The 13,848-nt window shown below is 43.2% G+C and overlaps 1 protein-coding gene across 1 annotated transcript in view; it reads right to left on the bottom strand.

Annotated features, from left to right (window-relative positions):
• Positions 1-209: 209 nt before the first annotated feature.
• The window catches only part of C14H10orf67 (chromosome 14 C10orf67 homolog), a 137,289-nt gene continuing 123,650 nt past the window's right edge, over positions 210-13,848 (bottom strand). Inside the window, exons 18-19 of the mRNA XM_032885175.1 lie at positions 637-801; positions 210-256 (exon numbers count right to left, since the gene is read on the bottom strand). Coding sequence (XP_032741066.1) covers positions 210-256; positions 637-801 — 212 coding nt within the window. The remainder of the gene's footprint in view (positions 257-636; positions 802-13,848) is intronic.

Below are 13,848 nucleotides of genomic sequence, written 5' to 3'. Positions count from 1 at the left end.
TAGATGAAGCTCAAATAATGCCCCACAGCGCCATGCCATCCCATGTACTAGCGTTCAAAGTAACAGGTCTCTCTCCAATTAAATCGTGTGCCTTTTACGCACAAATAAATCGCCTCTCCAGCTTTCTTTTGGACCAGTCTATGCCAGCTTTATGTGACAGCTACTCCAAATATATCGCTTGCCACTTAGCGAAAAGCCTTAGAAATGTGTTACCCAGACCCTAGGATCAGGTACAGAGGCAGGGAGCCTTGCTGTTCTGGCCCAAGAAAGGACAAAGTTGAATGTTAAGTGGGAGAGAAAAGACTGGCTCATCTGGCATGCATACACAAATCTCGGACTTCATCCTTACAAGAAGCAAAACTCCAAAGACTTTACTTACTTAATTAGGAATCATTTATTGCCTTTAGGGTGCCCCTAAAGAGCCCTATGCAGAAATGAGGACAGAGCGCACCTTCCCACAGGAAATACAAAGCCCCCATTTCCTCTTTCCGGTTCATGTTCAAGGGCTTTTTTAGACTAGAAGCCAGGCGGAAGCAAGTTGACTTTGCCTAAGAGACTAAACACCCGAGGTTGTAGGATGAGTTAACAAACTTAGGGGTCCAAATCTCATCATTATTGAACGCCATTCCTTCTCACCCCTAGGCACTGGGGTAGGCCCCTGGGTCCGAGAAAGGTTTTGGCAAATCCCCAGGGTTTCATCCTCAAGGGTTTCTGAAGGGCTTGAGAAAGTGAAAGTGCGCAAAGGCGCGCTAGCGCCCGCGCCCGCCGGCTCTCGCAGGTCCACCTGCACCAATCTCAAGGCTGAATGGCCAGTTTGGAAACGTCTTGGAGACATTATCGCTTGCCAGCGTCGGGCAAGTCTTAGGCCAGACAGGATGAGATACTTGTTCCTCTTGACTCTGGTTCTGAGGAGTCCAGGACTTGTGGATCTGCACTGCTCCCGGGAATGTGCAGGGCTGGAAGACCTTCAAATACTCTTTCTGAAATGCAAACGACCTCACTTGAAACAATAAAAAACACATTTGTGAACTTTCTTTTACATACTGTACACCAACCTCCCTGATCTCCACCCTTCCCCCACCTCCTGCACTTCACAGCACCTAAAATTGGTCCTTGCCAAGCTGGGGGGCTTTTGAAATCACCAGGAAAATAGGTGGTGGAGAGGTAGGACTTCAAACTTGGTGGTGCCAGCCAAATTTCCCGTTGTGACAGCTTTTGTGCAGCCCCAGGCTGTAAAGATGGCCTTCAGTGTCTGTGAGCAAGGCCTGCTCTGCCGCGTAGAATTAGGAGCCATTATAAAAGAATGGAAAAACGGGTGAGGGAGGGGTGACACTCGTTCTCTGGAGCTGGAGATTCAGCCCTGAAATTTATCTAATGCGTTTATCTAATGCATTAGAGTTCAAATTCCCCTCCGAGTGTTAGGAATGAGGGAAGGAAAGAAAAGAAGGGCCAGTGGGGCAGGGCTACTGGAAGATAACGCTCCCTCCCCCAGGCTGCACTCAGCCCTGTCGGGAGGGATGTTTACCTGGTGTGTAAATAGAAAACCAAGCGCTGGGGGTCTGAGGCGGGAAAGCCACTACAGGAGACTGGATGTTCTAGCTTTGAAGGGGAACAAAGGCCTGGAACTAAGCTCAGCGAAAGCCAGGGGCGTGGAGAAGGCAACAAAGACTTTCAGCCTGTGGTCACCGGTAGGTGTCAATGTGGACACTTACAGACCCGGCATTAGGAGAGAGGAACACAGAGCCAGGCTGTCACTCCACGGCTTAACATGAACAAAGATAAAAACGCGACAACCCCCACTTTCAATAGTGGTGAGGTTCAAAGTGGAGGGCGCCAGAGTCTGTGTGGACGAAGTCCCTGACACCCCTCCCCCTCCCCCACTCCGCCACTATCAAACTATCAAGGACCAGAGCTGGAAGGGTTTTTCTCAAGATAACTTCTGTCTCAACGATTTCTTAAAAGCTTTGCACTTCTAAGATGTGAGGATGCAATTTCTAGACTTGTGAGGACAACGTATTTGGCACCAGGTTTGTACGCAGACGCCACAGGCACGACGTTCGTGAACTTGAACAGCCTGCCTACCTTGTCCTTAGCCTATTCTTCCACACACATTACTGTCTGTCAAACTACCTATAGGGCGGATGTCTACCTCCGTGGGTACCAGAGTTTAGAAAGTATCCCCCTGACAGGACTTACCATGTTGGTAGAGTAGTGTGAATGAGGCAGGGCTAAATAAGCCAGAGTCTCCAACCTTTCCATAAGCAGTCAAGGTATTTACCAACAAACAAATCCCTCTTACTTATTGGGGCCCATAACTGAGGATTTTGCAGTGCTCTCATTAGCGAGGATTATCATCCAGGGTTGGAAAATGGGCACTGTTTACCCTAAGAACTCCAACACAGACACACCCCCCTCTGTAAATTCTAGTGGTAAGACAAAACATAACTTTAAAAGTCATAATATTCCGAACTTCTGACTTTCTTTCATTAATGCGGGTCTCTCAAATAATTTTAAAGGGGGACGTAAAGATCCAGAAGAGACTAATGACATTTCACAGGTAATGCAATTTAGAAAGAGACACTTCCATGTTTTCTTTTCCAACAATGTGCATTTTTGTAAACTGCTATAAATTGCAATTCAAAAGCAGTGATCTCACCATCCCCAATCATTTTTTATACTGATCAAATGAATGCAGATACTCCCATTTGGGAGGGGCGACATGACATTTCACTTGGCAGTTCTAAACAGGTCACAGACCTTTCACAGACCCTAAGGCAGTGGGAGGGAGTTCTTTACTAAACCGTGTAACCAAATCAAACCAATGGTTACCCCTTTTCAAAACCATTGGAATGGTTTGCACAATGCTATTCACATTGCAGGACAGAAACTGAAAGGATGGTCATCCAATGGAGATTTCTTTCCTTTTGTTTAAACTTGCAGAGCTCAAAAAGTAATACTCGAAGGCAAACAATTACATTTGCCATGATAAAAACAAAAAAACATATATGGTCCACATGCATTTTTGCTGGGACTGCACAGCATAGCAGTAACTGTCCACTTGTATGCATATATATGCACATGTATGTATATGTATGTCTATTTACTAGAGATGTTTCTTTGTTTGAAACCATAGGCACAAAGACACAACATGGCTGCCCTGGAGATGACCTATTGCTTTCAAGTTGCTTGAACACATCAGAATTTCCATTGTTAAGGTTGATTAATTGAAACTGATAAGTTACCATGGATAAAGATGGTTTCTCTGTTTAATGTGGTGGGCCTGATTTGGTAAATACCTCATTCATGTAGCTTTGCAGGGTAGCATATGGGCAAGAGTCATTCAGGATCACAAACATACACAATTTATTATGCTTGTATGGGCACAGCCAAAAGGCCCTTCTGTTTTAATGACAAAGTTTCAATGAGAAATTCTATTTAAAGAGTCACTAGTAACATGAAACGTGACTTTGTAATTTATTCTCAGAGTTTCTGTGGGTGATTTAAAAGATATATTTAAATACAGCACACACACACACACACACACACACACACACACACACACACACACACACACACACGGCATTAGCATTAGTCATTGGGGATAAAGCATCACTTGCCTTAAACGTGAGAAGACACATAGGCGAGAAAATGTTGCCATCTTATGGTACCCAGCCTACACAGGGTTGTTACCAAGGATGTGCCCCCAGTGAGAGTTCACGCTGCCCAGTTACCAGTAGGAAGGGAAATGGTTTGGCAAATGATCAGTCCGTTTCAGAAAGCCTGTTTTTCTTATTGAAAAAACCAGAAGACATTTTAAAAATCATCCAGGGAGTGACACATTCAACAATGAATGCATCCATGTTTTTATAAGCCAACTCCTTCTTGTACTTGAAAACAATGTCTCTTTCATTATATAAAAATATGAATACTTACCAGTAAAGGTAAGGTTGCTATTATTTTTGAACTATTGTAGATAAACTTTTTTTTTGGTCTTTTCATTGAGGTTGCCATTCGATAACCAGAAAAGAATAATAACAGAAATTATGAAAGACATGCTAATGAACTAAAGAACTGATTATACCAGACCATCAAAGGGACAGTTCCCATAGTTAGCCTTTAATGTCTCATCAAATAAATTCTCTGGTCATTCATGTCCAAGCAGTTCAAGTTCACCCAACATTCCTCATTTACATTAGATGGGTAGTCGCAGTTCAGTTCGGGGAGTAATAAACCACATTTGTCACAGCTGACCACCGCTAGTATGCGTTTCTATAAAGGGCTGGATGTTCATTGCAAAGCTAATCGGCACACCATCACTTGTAAAATTCCCTCCTGCATTTTGAAGCGATAATCTGTATCTAATTTTTAAAGAAAAATTTACTCCCCTTTCAGTTTCTGGAGACCGGTTTCTTTGCTGGGCCTGAATAGAGAGATCACGGGTGAGGCTCAACAGCTCTGGTATGTGTATAACAGAAATCCACCTCTTTGTAGAACATAACAAATTATGCACTGTGTTCACAGATGTGCCTCACATTGTGCCTTTTGTAAGAAAATGAAGCCCCACTCTGTTCCCTACCCCCTCCGCAGGAGAAGCTGGGCTCCAAATGTGAACTGTCCTCATCACGGGGGGACAAGAATTCCCTTAGCATAGAAACGTTCTGTGCATTCTTTTGAAAGCTTTTCATTTGAACTTCTGGTCTATGTGACTTCACAAGCATGAATTCCGAGTCACGAGCAACTGTTTCTATAAACAAACAGACAGCTTGGGGCTCCCAGGATTACACAGTAAGCAGTTCCCACCTGATATCTACCTTTGACTTTTAAATACTGAGTGGAAATGCCATCATTATATAATTATCTGCTTGAACTACATATGAGCAAACAAATGTGATTTTTTTTCTTAATTGAGATGTTAAAATATATTCTTAAAACTTTTGCGTCCCCTCCCTCCCCAACGTATTTCAATTCCGGGCTGCTCTTATGGGGAAGAAGCTATTGTTAGGCAGTCCTGGGTAGCCAGGGTTGTTGATAGATCCTGAGTAACCAGAAAGCAATTTCTGTAGAAATGAGGCAGAACGCAGAGATCACCACCCTACTTCCTGGGACCTTTGCAAATCTGACTTCTTAATGTTCTAGTCTCGGTAACTGTCTTAAAATATGAATTTCAAGCCCTGGAAAATCCTCTGTATCCTTAGTACCTAACCCCAGGCTTTGATTACAGTAGATGTTCCTAAAGTCTGTGAGATGGATGGATGGATGAATGAACGAATGACAAAGCGAAAGGGAAAGCTAGATGACAGTGTGTTCCATAGACTTACAGCGTTTGTGATTTTCTCCCACACTGGCCCTGGTTCTGGCTACATAATTTTAGTTGACTGGTAATACAAAAGCAAATGGTGGAGCTACTAGAAATTTGGGATTTGCTCTTGAGAACCTCAAATCCATTTTGAAGAAGCCTGGAGTAGCCTAGTTGAAGATGAGAGAGAAGAATCTGACTGCCTGTATCAGGCTGCTCTTGGTCAGCAGAATACTAATGAACCCAGAAATCATGCAGAAGACCAGCCACGTAGGTAAAGACATCTACGAAAACCCAGGACCCAGCTGGAGAGCCCATGCAGGAGAGCGGCAGGGCTGTGAATAGCTCTCCCTGCTTAACTGGAACTTGATGTCAGCCTGAGAGCCACAGAGACATGTTAAAGGACTAAAGGAGAAGTAACAAAGTATGAAAAAAGTGAAAGAGTGAGTTCCTTGGTGACCCTAACATGTGATACTTCGAAGCAAGGGCAATTCAGGGAGTAATAGGTAACCCAAAGTGTCTGTGCAAATGTATATGCTGGAGAGAAAGGACCCAGCAGCTTCAGAAGTCTCCTAGGTATCTCCCAGGTCTCCACCGAAAGGAAAGGGGAACAGGAACAGTGGTTTGATGGGAGGGAAAGGGAAAAGGGTGCTTAGGCCTGTTCTCAGGGAGACTCCATTGTGATACCCTCTTTAGGGTGAGAACAGTTGGGGATATTGAGATCATGACCTTGCTGTATCAACTTGAGTTGAGACTCAGGGTGTGTGTGTGTCCTTGCGTATGGATGGGTACATAGACACACAGTTAGATGTCATTGCTAACAACGCCATCCCTCTACTTTGAGATGGGTCTGTTATTACCGTGGAGCCCACTATTAGGCTGGGCTAATTGGCCAGTGAGCCCCAGATATGCTCCAGTCTCTATTTCCCCAGCTCTGGGATGATAAGAGAGAGCCACAATGCTTAAGACCTTCCCATGAGTTCTGGGATTAAATTCAGGTTCTCGTGCCTGCCGGGCAAGCACTACGAACTGAGCCAACTCCCCAGACACCGAAGTTCACTTTTGTCAAATGTTTGTCCGTTCGCTAACTGCCAGGAGTGCAGCAATCCCATTCCCACGGGAGCTTTAGCCTATTTCAGACCTTATAAGAAAGAAAGTCTTGAAGCTGGGGAGCAGTAGTGCTCTAACCAAACAGGAAGCGGTGGCTTCAGCATGGCAGCTAGCCAATGGTAGGACTTCTTACCACCTCTTGTGAGGCAAAATGAAGACTGGAGCCCTCCAGCATTGTTAGAATGTAGTCTGACTATGGATGTGTTACATTGTTACAGTATTACTCTGGGCTTGATTCAGGTGTTACATTGTTAGCTTGGGTTTGATTCATGCATTTGTCTCTTTTAAGTGTAACTATATAGAAGCAACTTAAGGAAGAAAGAGGTTTTTTTTGCTTAGGGTTTCAGAGTGATGGAGCCCCTCTTGGTGGGGAAGGTCCAGCATGATAGCAGGAATGAGAAAGTAGTTGATCAAATTTTCATCCACACATAGGAAGAGGAGAGAAGAGGAGGGAGGGAGGGAGCAAGAGGTGGGGGCAAGGAAAAGGGAGAGGTAGGGAGAGGCCGCAAACCCTCAAAGCCCCTCCCACTCCAATGTATTTCCTACAGCAAGGCTCTACTTAAAGTTCTCCTAACCTCCCCAGTCAATACTACCAGCTGGCGACCATGCCTGTGGCAGAAGATTTCTCATTCAAACCACGATATTCTACCCCAAAGTCCCCATAGGCTCATGGTCATATTGTAATGCAAAATACCTTTGGACCAACTTCAGAAGTTCCCATAGTTTTTTAACAGTCTCAATACAGTTGAAAAGTTCAAAATCTCTTTTAAGACTGATGGCAATTTCTTAATTATGATACCCAGTTGAATAAAAGGAGAATTTACTTATTCCTAACCTGCGATGACATATTATATACATCTCTGTTGTGGTTTGCCCTGAAGTTATCTGTATTTTGATGCTAATTCCACTGCCCCAAGGACAGCTGCCTAGTCACATACTCAGGACTCAGGTGACTTCACCAGAACCACCTCCCTATTGAATTTGTAAAGTACAGGTGAGGGGCAGGTACAGGATAGAAGGAGGCCTGTCATTGGTGGAGAAGGAAGGATGGGCGGGAGAGAAGTTTGTAGGAAGAGGAGGAGACTGGAAGAGAAAGGGAGGACAGGAGAGAGAGAGGGGAGAAGCCATGGCAGGTGATGTTAAGATTCTGCTCTGTGTATTTACAGGTTGTTATCAATGTTCTTAAGGGATGAATGGTACCGGGTTTTGTATGTTTAAGTGGGCAATTATATCTTACCAACTGGGTCAAAGATTATTGTGTTGTGTGTTCTTTTATGTGACGGTTTGAGTGTAGGAAAGTGTGTGGCGACAGGAGACTCTGGGCCGCTGAGGAGTTGGGATGTGTGCAGTGCCAGAGCTAGCAGGGTAAAAGAACCAACAATATCTTTTTTATTTTTATATTTTTACAACAACACATCTCCAGTCCAAAAGGGAGGGTGAGAGCACAGTGGGGAAAGATAAGATCACAAAGGCTGAAACTCGGCAGGCGAATATGAAATCCTGGAGTTCCATGCCCCGTATCTGGGGCTTTGGTTTCAAAGGGCTTAGGTGGTTCTGCCCTTCCAGCTCTAAAGTCGTTCTCATTCCTCCCAAAAGCCAACACAGCCAAGTAAAAACCTCACTCTTCTGCTTACAGTTTCTGCTTCAAGTCACTTTTCTGTCGTGATAAAGCAGTCTGACAAGAACGACCTAAGGAAGAGTTTGTTTTGTCTTATGATTGCAGAGAAACAGAGTCCGTCACAGGGGGAGAAGGCTTAGTAGTGGGGGGTGGGAGAGGGGGGAGCAGGAAGCGTTTGTATGCACGCACAGGAAGGAGGAGAGGGGTAAAGCATAAGCAGAATGGGGGTGAGGCTACCAAACCTCAATGCCCACCCCTGAGATCTATTCTTGTCAATAGGGCTTCACCTTCCAAAGGTTCTATAACCTCCCCAAACTGCCACCTAATGTGGTACCAAGTACTTGAACCTATATTTCCCAAGCTGGTCGGCTTAACAGAAATACATTCTTTCTTAGTTCTGTAGGCTTTAAGTCTAAAACCCAAGCATCTGAAGCCAGACAGCCATGCTTCCTCTGACACTGGGTATCTGCCTACTTTACCTCTTCACAGCCCCATCACCATCACCATAGTGATCACCATCATTCAGCACTTAGCCACTAGCAATCGAATCATTCAATCTCTTCTTTCTCTTCTCCCCCTGCCCCTTCCCTTCTCCCCATCTCTACTCTCTCTTTCATTATCTCCCTTCTTTCTCTCCTTTCTTCCAGCCCAATTTGTCACCATTCAGTGCTTTCCCTGGGACTGCTGAGTGTTTATCTCTAATACTGACACCAGACACACTGAGTTGGTATAACCAGAGTGTTTAGGATAAAAACCCAAGTCTGGAAGCCCCAACAAGCTATGGCTTATCAGTTGTCTCCTATCTACCCATTAAAGAGACAAACAATTGGGAAAAAACAGAGGGAGGGGATTTATTTAATGAGGTTACACGGTAAGAACAGGTAAAGGGGTTCATTGGCCTCATGTTCACCTTCAGGGTATAGACATGAACTTTATATTTAAACAGAAAGTTTTGTGCCAAGGGACCAGAAGAATACATGATTAAGCTGTCTTGATAAAAGTATTGTTTCTCTGACTGTTGTCTCGGTTCTGGTACTTTGGGATGGTCCAAAGAAGTCATTCTTGCTTGAAGAGATAAGATAGTGGCCCTTAGATGTTTACTTCTGCTCCAAGATGCAGCCTTATCCTTACTGAAAACTGTCCTCATTGGTGCCAGGGTTCCCTTTTTCTGGAGAATCTGTGTTGTTTCTAGGATACAAGGCAACTCAAGAGGAAAAGTTAAGAGCAGTGACTTAACTCTGTGCCTTCAGCTAAATTGAGACAGACAGAAACAAAATAAAGGAAGACATATCATGCTTTCAGTCTGTTTTCAGTTACTTGTGGGCCCAAATGAGGATCAGCGACTTTTGGAAAAAGCAGGAATGTCCCCATTTCATTGCTAACCCCCTAATAACCTCATCCTGATTTGATTGTATCTGCAAAGGCCCTATCACAGCAAAGATAGAATTCACAAGAAACAGATTTGGAGTTTCAGTGCTTTTGTTTTGTGTTTGTAGAGGGGTAGGACTAGACATAATAACCCGTACAGATGCTTGTCCTGAAAGGAACCATGTTTCAGACAGAACAGACATAAATGTCTTTCAAAGATGCAATAGACTTAATATGAGTGAGTGAGTGTGTGTGGGTATCTCATTTCCATGTGTCTGTGTTTGTGCACGTGTATAGATGTGTCTGTTTTACATTTGTATGTATCTGTGTTTGTGTTTGTGTGTGTGTGTGTGTGTGTGTGTGCGTGTGCACACGCGCACGTGCCAAGTACTCAACCAGAGAACTAAATATACGTAAGGTGAATGATCTTATACTGAGCTGTGTTCCAAGCCCTGAAGTGTTCTTGTAAAAGGTTCTCTTAAAAACAGATATTCAGGGTATCGCAATTAGTCCTAGTGCTTTAAAAGCTGAATATGAAAATCAAATTGATAGTGTTTTTAGGAGCTGTATGTACAGAGTTCAGACAATAGATTTTTTTTAATTAAAAACAAAAAGAAGCTAAGAAAACAAGTTCAAAATTACAAGTTTGAAAAGTATGAGTGTGTGGAAATTAAAAATCAAAACCTTTTCCTGGGTCATGAAAGGCAGAAAGCTGGCCATGGTGGTGGGTGCTTGGGAGAGCCAGCCTCAAGGTCTGGAGCTAGGGAGAGTTGGTCCTGTTCATAGCTGGTTGTTGCACTTGGGAGAGTGGCCCTGAGCCTCAAGTGGGCAGCAGAGTGGAGCTGGCTCTGGAGGCGTGGCCCACCCCAAAATCTACATCATCTGTGAACCCAGTGTAAAGGGCCAGTCCTGCTGATCCAAAGTTGCAGGGTTTCCATGACACAGGACAACAACAGGATAACCAGAGAAGTCTGGGTGAGGATCCAATATTGATGGTGTCACAGAAACCAGAGATCTGGAACCAGACCAGTGACTCATTGCAATGAATATTTGCAAGTGAAGATTCGTGGACAGAAGAATATACTGTGGGGCACACTGTGACACACCACAGCTTCCACAGTGAGATGTTTTCTATGCCTTGTTTTGTTTATCTTTGTGTGTTTTTTTAAGGGGTGGGGGAGTTGCAAAGGTGGAAGGTGGATATGAGGGGACAGGGAGCTGAGTGGGACTGGTGTGTATAATGGGAGATTCACAAAGAATCAATAAAGAGATTTTAAAAAAATCATCAAGTTTAGTTTAACAAAGGACATCAAAAGTACTATTAAAACTTATACGGGTGGTAGGAGGTGGGGTGCCGGAAAAATGTCTCAGTGGTTTAGAGCACTGACTGCTCTTCCAGAGGTCCTGAGTTCAATTCCTAGCAACCACATGGTGGCTCACAACCATCTATGATGGGATCTGATGCCCTCTTCTGGTGTGTCTGAATACAGCTACAGTGTACTCATACACATAAAATAAATACATAAAAACTAAAATATTATATAAAAAGATACAACAGGGACAGAGAGGAGGTATTTGTGAAGCAAATAACAAAGGACTGAGGTTAGGAATAAAAATAAAAAGACTTCAAAACTGAGGGGAAGGAGAATTGTCCAATAATGAGTAGAAAAAAACAGCTAACTGCAATTCACATAAGAAGAAACCCAGAAGACCAGTATACACATAAAACAATATTCCTCACCAGCTCTCAGACGTATGAAATTTTAAAAAAATGAGGCGCAATTTGACACCTTGCAAGATGGGCCATATTGAACAAGTAGGGATCCCAAGAATTAGTAGAAATTTGGGTCAATACAAACTTAGCAATTCTGGCATGGGTGTGGCCTATTGCCTTGTTAGCATGACTGGATGGTATCCAATAAGTTTCTGATTCAGAAATTGTTTTTAGTTATTCAATGCCATGAGTCTTTTACACACTACACTACGGAAAATATTGAATGTTTACAGCAGTGTGGCTCTGTCTTCTAAATTCCCACCAAAGGAGAATGAATTTGTTGTATAGATTGTTATAGTCAACGCCCCAAATTCTCGGGGCCAGCATTCTTTTGTAGTTTTGGTGTGTACTTGCTTAGTATTCTCAAGGTCCTGCATTTGACCCCGGCACTATAAAAATAAAAAAAAAAAAAAAAAAGGAATTTCTTTTCTTTCAGACGGCCTGAAGATTTCGTGCAAATTTCGTAGCATACAAATTTCTACTTGTGGTGTCGTGGTTTTGCTCTCAAAGCATTTCAAATTCAGATGTCGAAATTAAGGATGATTAATTCGTATGTCTGTAGAATGAACTCTACAGCAGGTAAAAATAAGCCCAAGACACACACAGCAAAATACTATAATTAAATTTGAAAACGTAACACTTCTGAGGAAAAGTTAAAGGCACATGCATCCCACTGCTACTTAAACAATGCAAGCAAATCCAGTTTAACAGAAGCAGACTAAAGGCTTTAGAGAGGATTACTTTTGTATGTGGGGCTGTTTTATGTGCATGCATATCTGTGTACCTTGTGTGTGCTGTGCCCAGGGAGACAGCAGGAGTTGGCGCCACTAGAACTGGAGTTACAGACAGCTGGTAGCAGCCTCGTGGATTCACAGATGCTCTGCACTGTGTTTTCAAACTGTGGCTACCCTTTCTTTTCATTTGCCTTTTTCTTTTGCACAGTCGTGGGACTTGAACTAAGGAAGACCTAGTAAATGGTAGGCAAGCTCTTTACTGCACAGGTGCACTCCCACCCTCCCTTGTCACATGTGCAGTACCTTTGACCCATGGACAACTCTTCAGAAAGCCTTTGGATTCTGTCATAGCTTCTTTAATACATAATTCTTTAGCTGGTTCCTGGGCCCTTTCCTACGTAAATGCAGAATTTACAGCATCTGCAAGGATCAATTAAAGGGTAAGACTACTGATGACCCAGGCGTCAGTTTCTTGTCCACTGCCCTAAAGCTTTTGTCTCAGGCAGGAACCATCTCAGAATAAACGTATGGAAACAAGGAAAGGTCTCCAGGAAAGAGAATCGGCTCAGGCCTGCATGTAATTTAATAGTATACTATTTCAATAACAGAGAATTGGTGACAGCAAAGGAGCAAAGGTTGTTGACAATGACATTGCTAACTAACATTTACAGCATCTTTATACTCCATACTTAGACAATCAGGTTAGCCCTGGCGTTTAAATATAATTCAGGGGTTAATGCCGTCTACACTTTGCTGTCTGAGACAGGGTTTCGGTTTGTACTCCTTCCTGGCTTGGAAGCCAAGTCAAACTCTTCTGTCTCATCTCCTAAGTGCTGGGATTATAAATGTGTGCTCACATCCAGTCCTTATAAACACGTTAATGTTTAGTTAGAAATGAAACGGCGCCCTGTATCAGTTTTACATGTAATTATATTTTAAAATACACCTGTCAGCGTGAATCTGATCTTCAAATTCTGTTTGTCATGATTATGGTTGGTGGTGTATAAGCTAACCCTACTTTGTTGGATTTTAATTTTACAGATGCCCGAAGTTGCTTATCAATTTTTAATTAACATTTAGCCTCGACAAGTAGTGGCAAAAAGACGGTGAAGAAAACATTTTCACACCCAATTTTTTAAAGTGTGAAAAAGATTCTGAAAACTTTTATCAAATATATTACTGTCCTTCTGCTATTCTCCAGAAGGTTTCAAGTGAAACCTTGGGTATTTCTTTCCTAGAAACCCAAGAAAAATCAGCCATACAATGTAATCGGGGCTTTAGTTTCTCCTGGGCTGCAGATACTGATGTTTGGGCCTTCTCTTCCTGACAAGGTGCTTAAACACAAGTGTTACTTTGAGGTTTTATCTATGGGATCCGTGTCTTTTGGGCCCATTAGGAAGATGTCCAGAGATTACAATGTCAATAACACCTAATTGCTGGGCTGTGAGAAAGGCCTGCTTGAGTACATAGATTGGGGGCAGAGTGGGGCACACAATGGGAGGCTCACAGCCCACATCTCATCACCGGGAAGTAGCAAACAAATTAATAATCTTACTTGTGCTCTGCTGGGATAATTACTACCACGGAAAAACTGTTCCGGGCCTCCCAGATAGTGCTGTGCCTTGTTTTTGCTCCTTTCTACTGGCCAGATTTTTTTTTTTTTAAATCTGATTATCAGAGGAATGAAACCCTTTGGCTTTCCTTAGAACCCTCAGGACTTTGTAACAAAGAAGTCCCTTGCAGCCTGCTCAGGCAGGTCGCCCCTGCTATAATGTTGTTTGGATTATACGGCATTTCTTTAAGTCACTCTTCTCAGGGCATTGACTATACCAGCCCCAGACTTCAGTGTTCCTCGTGCCAGGCGGGAAACTAGTTATTAAAGGAGCGAAGGTGAAGTCGCTTCAGTGTATGCACCTGCTGCTCAAAGCCTCGTTGCTTCCCGTGCTCA

This window comes from Rattus rattus, chromosome 14 (genome assembly GCF_011064425.1).
Source record: "Rattus rattus isolate New Zealand chromosome 14, Rrattus_CSIRO_v1, whole genome shotgun sequence".
NCBI classification, from domain to species: domain Eukaryota; kingdom Metazoa; phylum Chordata; class Mammalia; order Rodentia; family Muridae; genus Rattus; species Rattus rattus.
The sequence above is the reverse complement of the archived record's forward strand: the minus strand, read 5'-3'. Positions and strand labels throughout refer to the sequence as shown.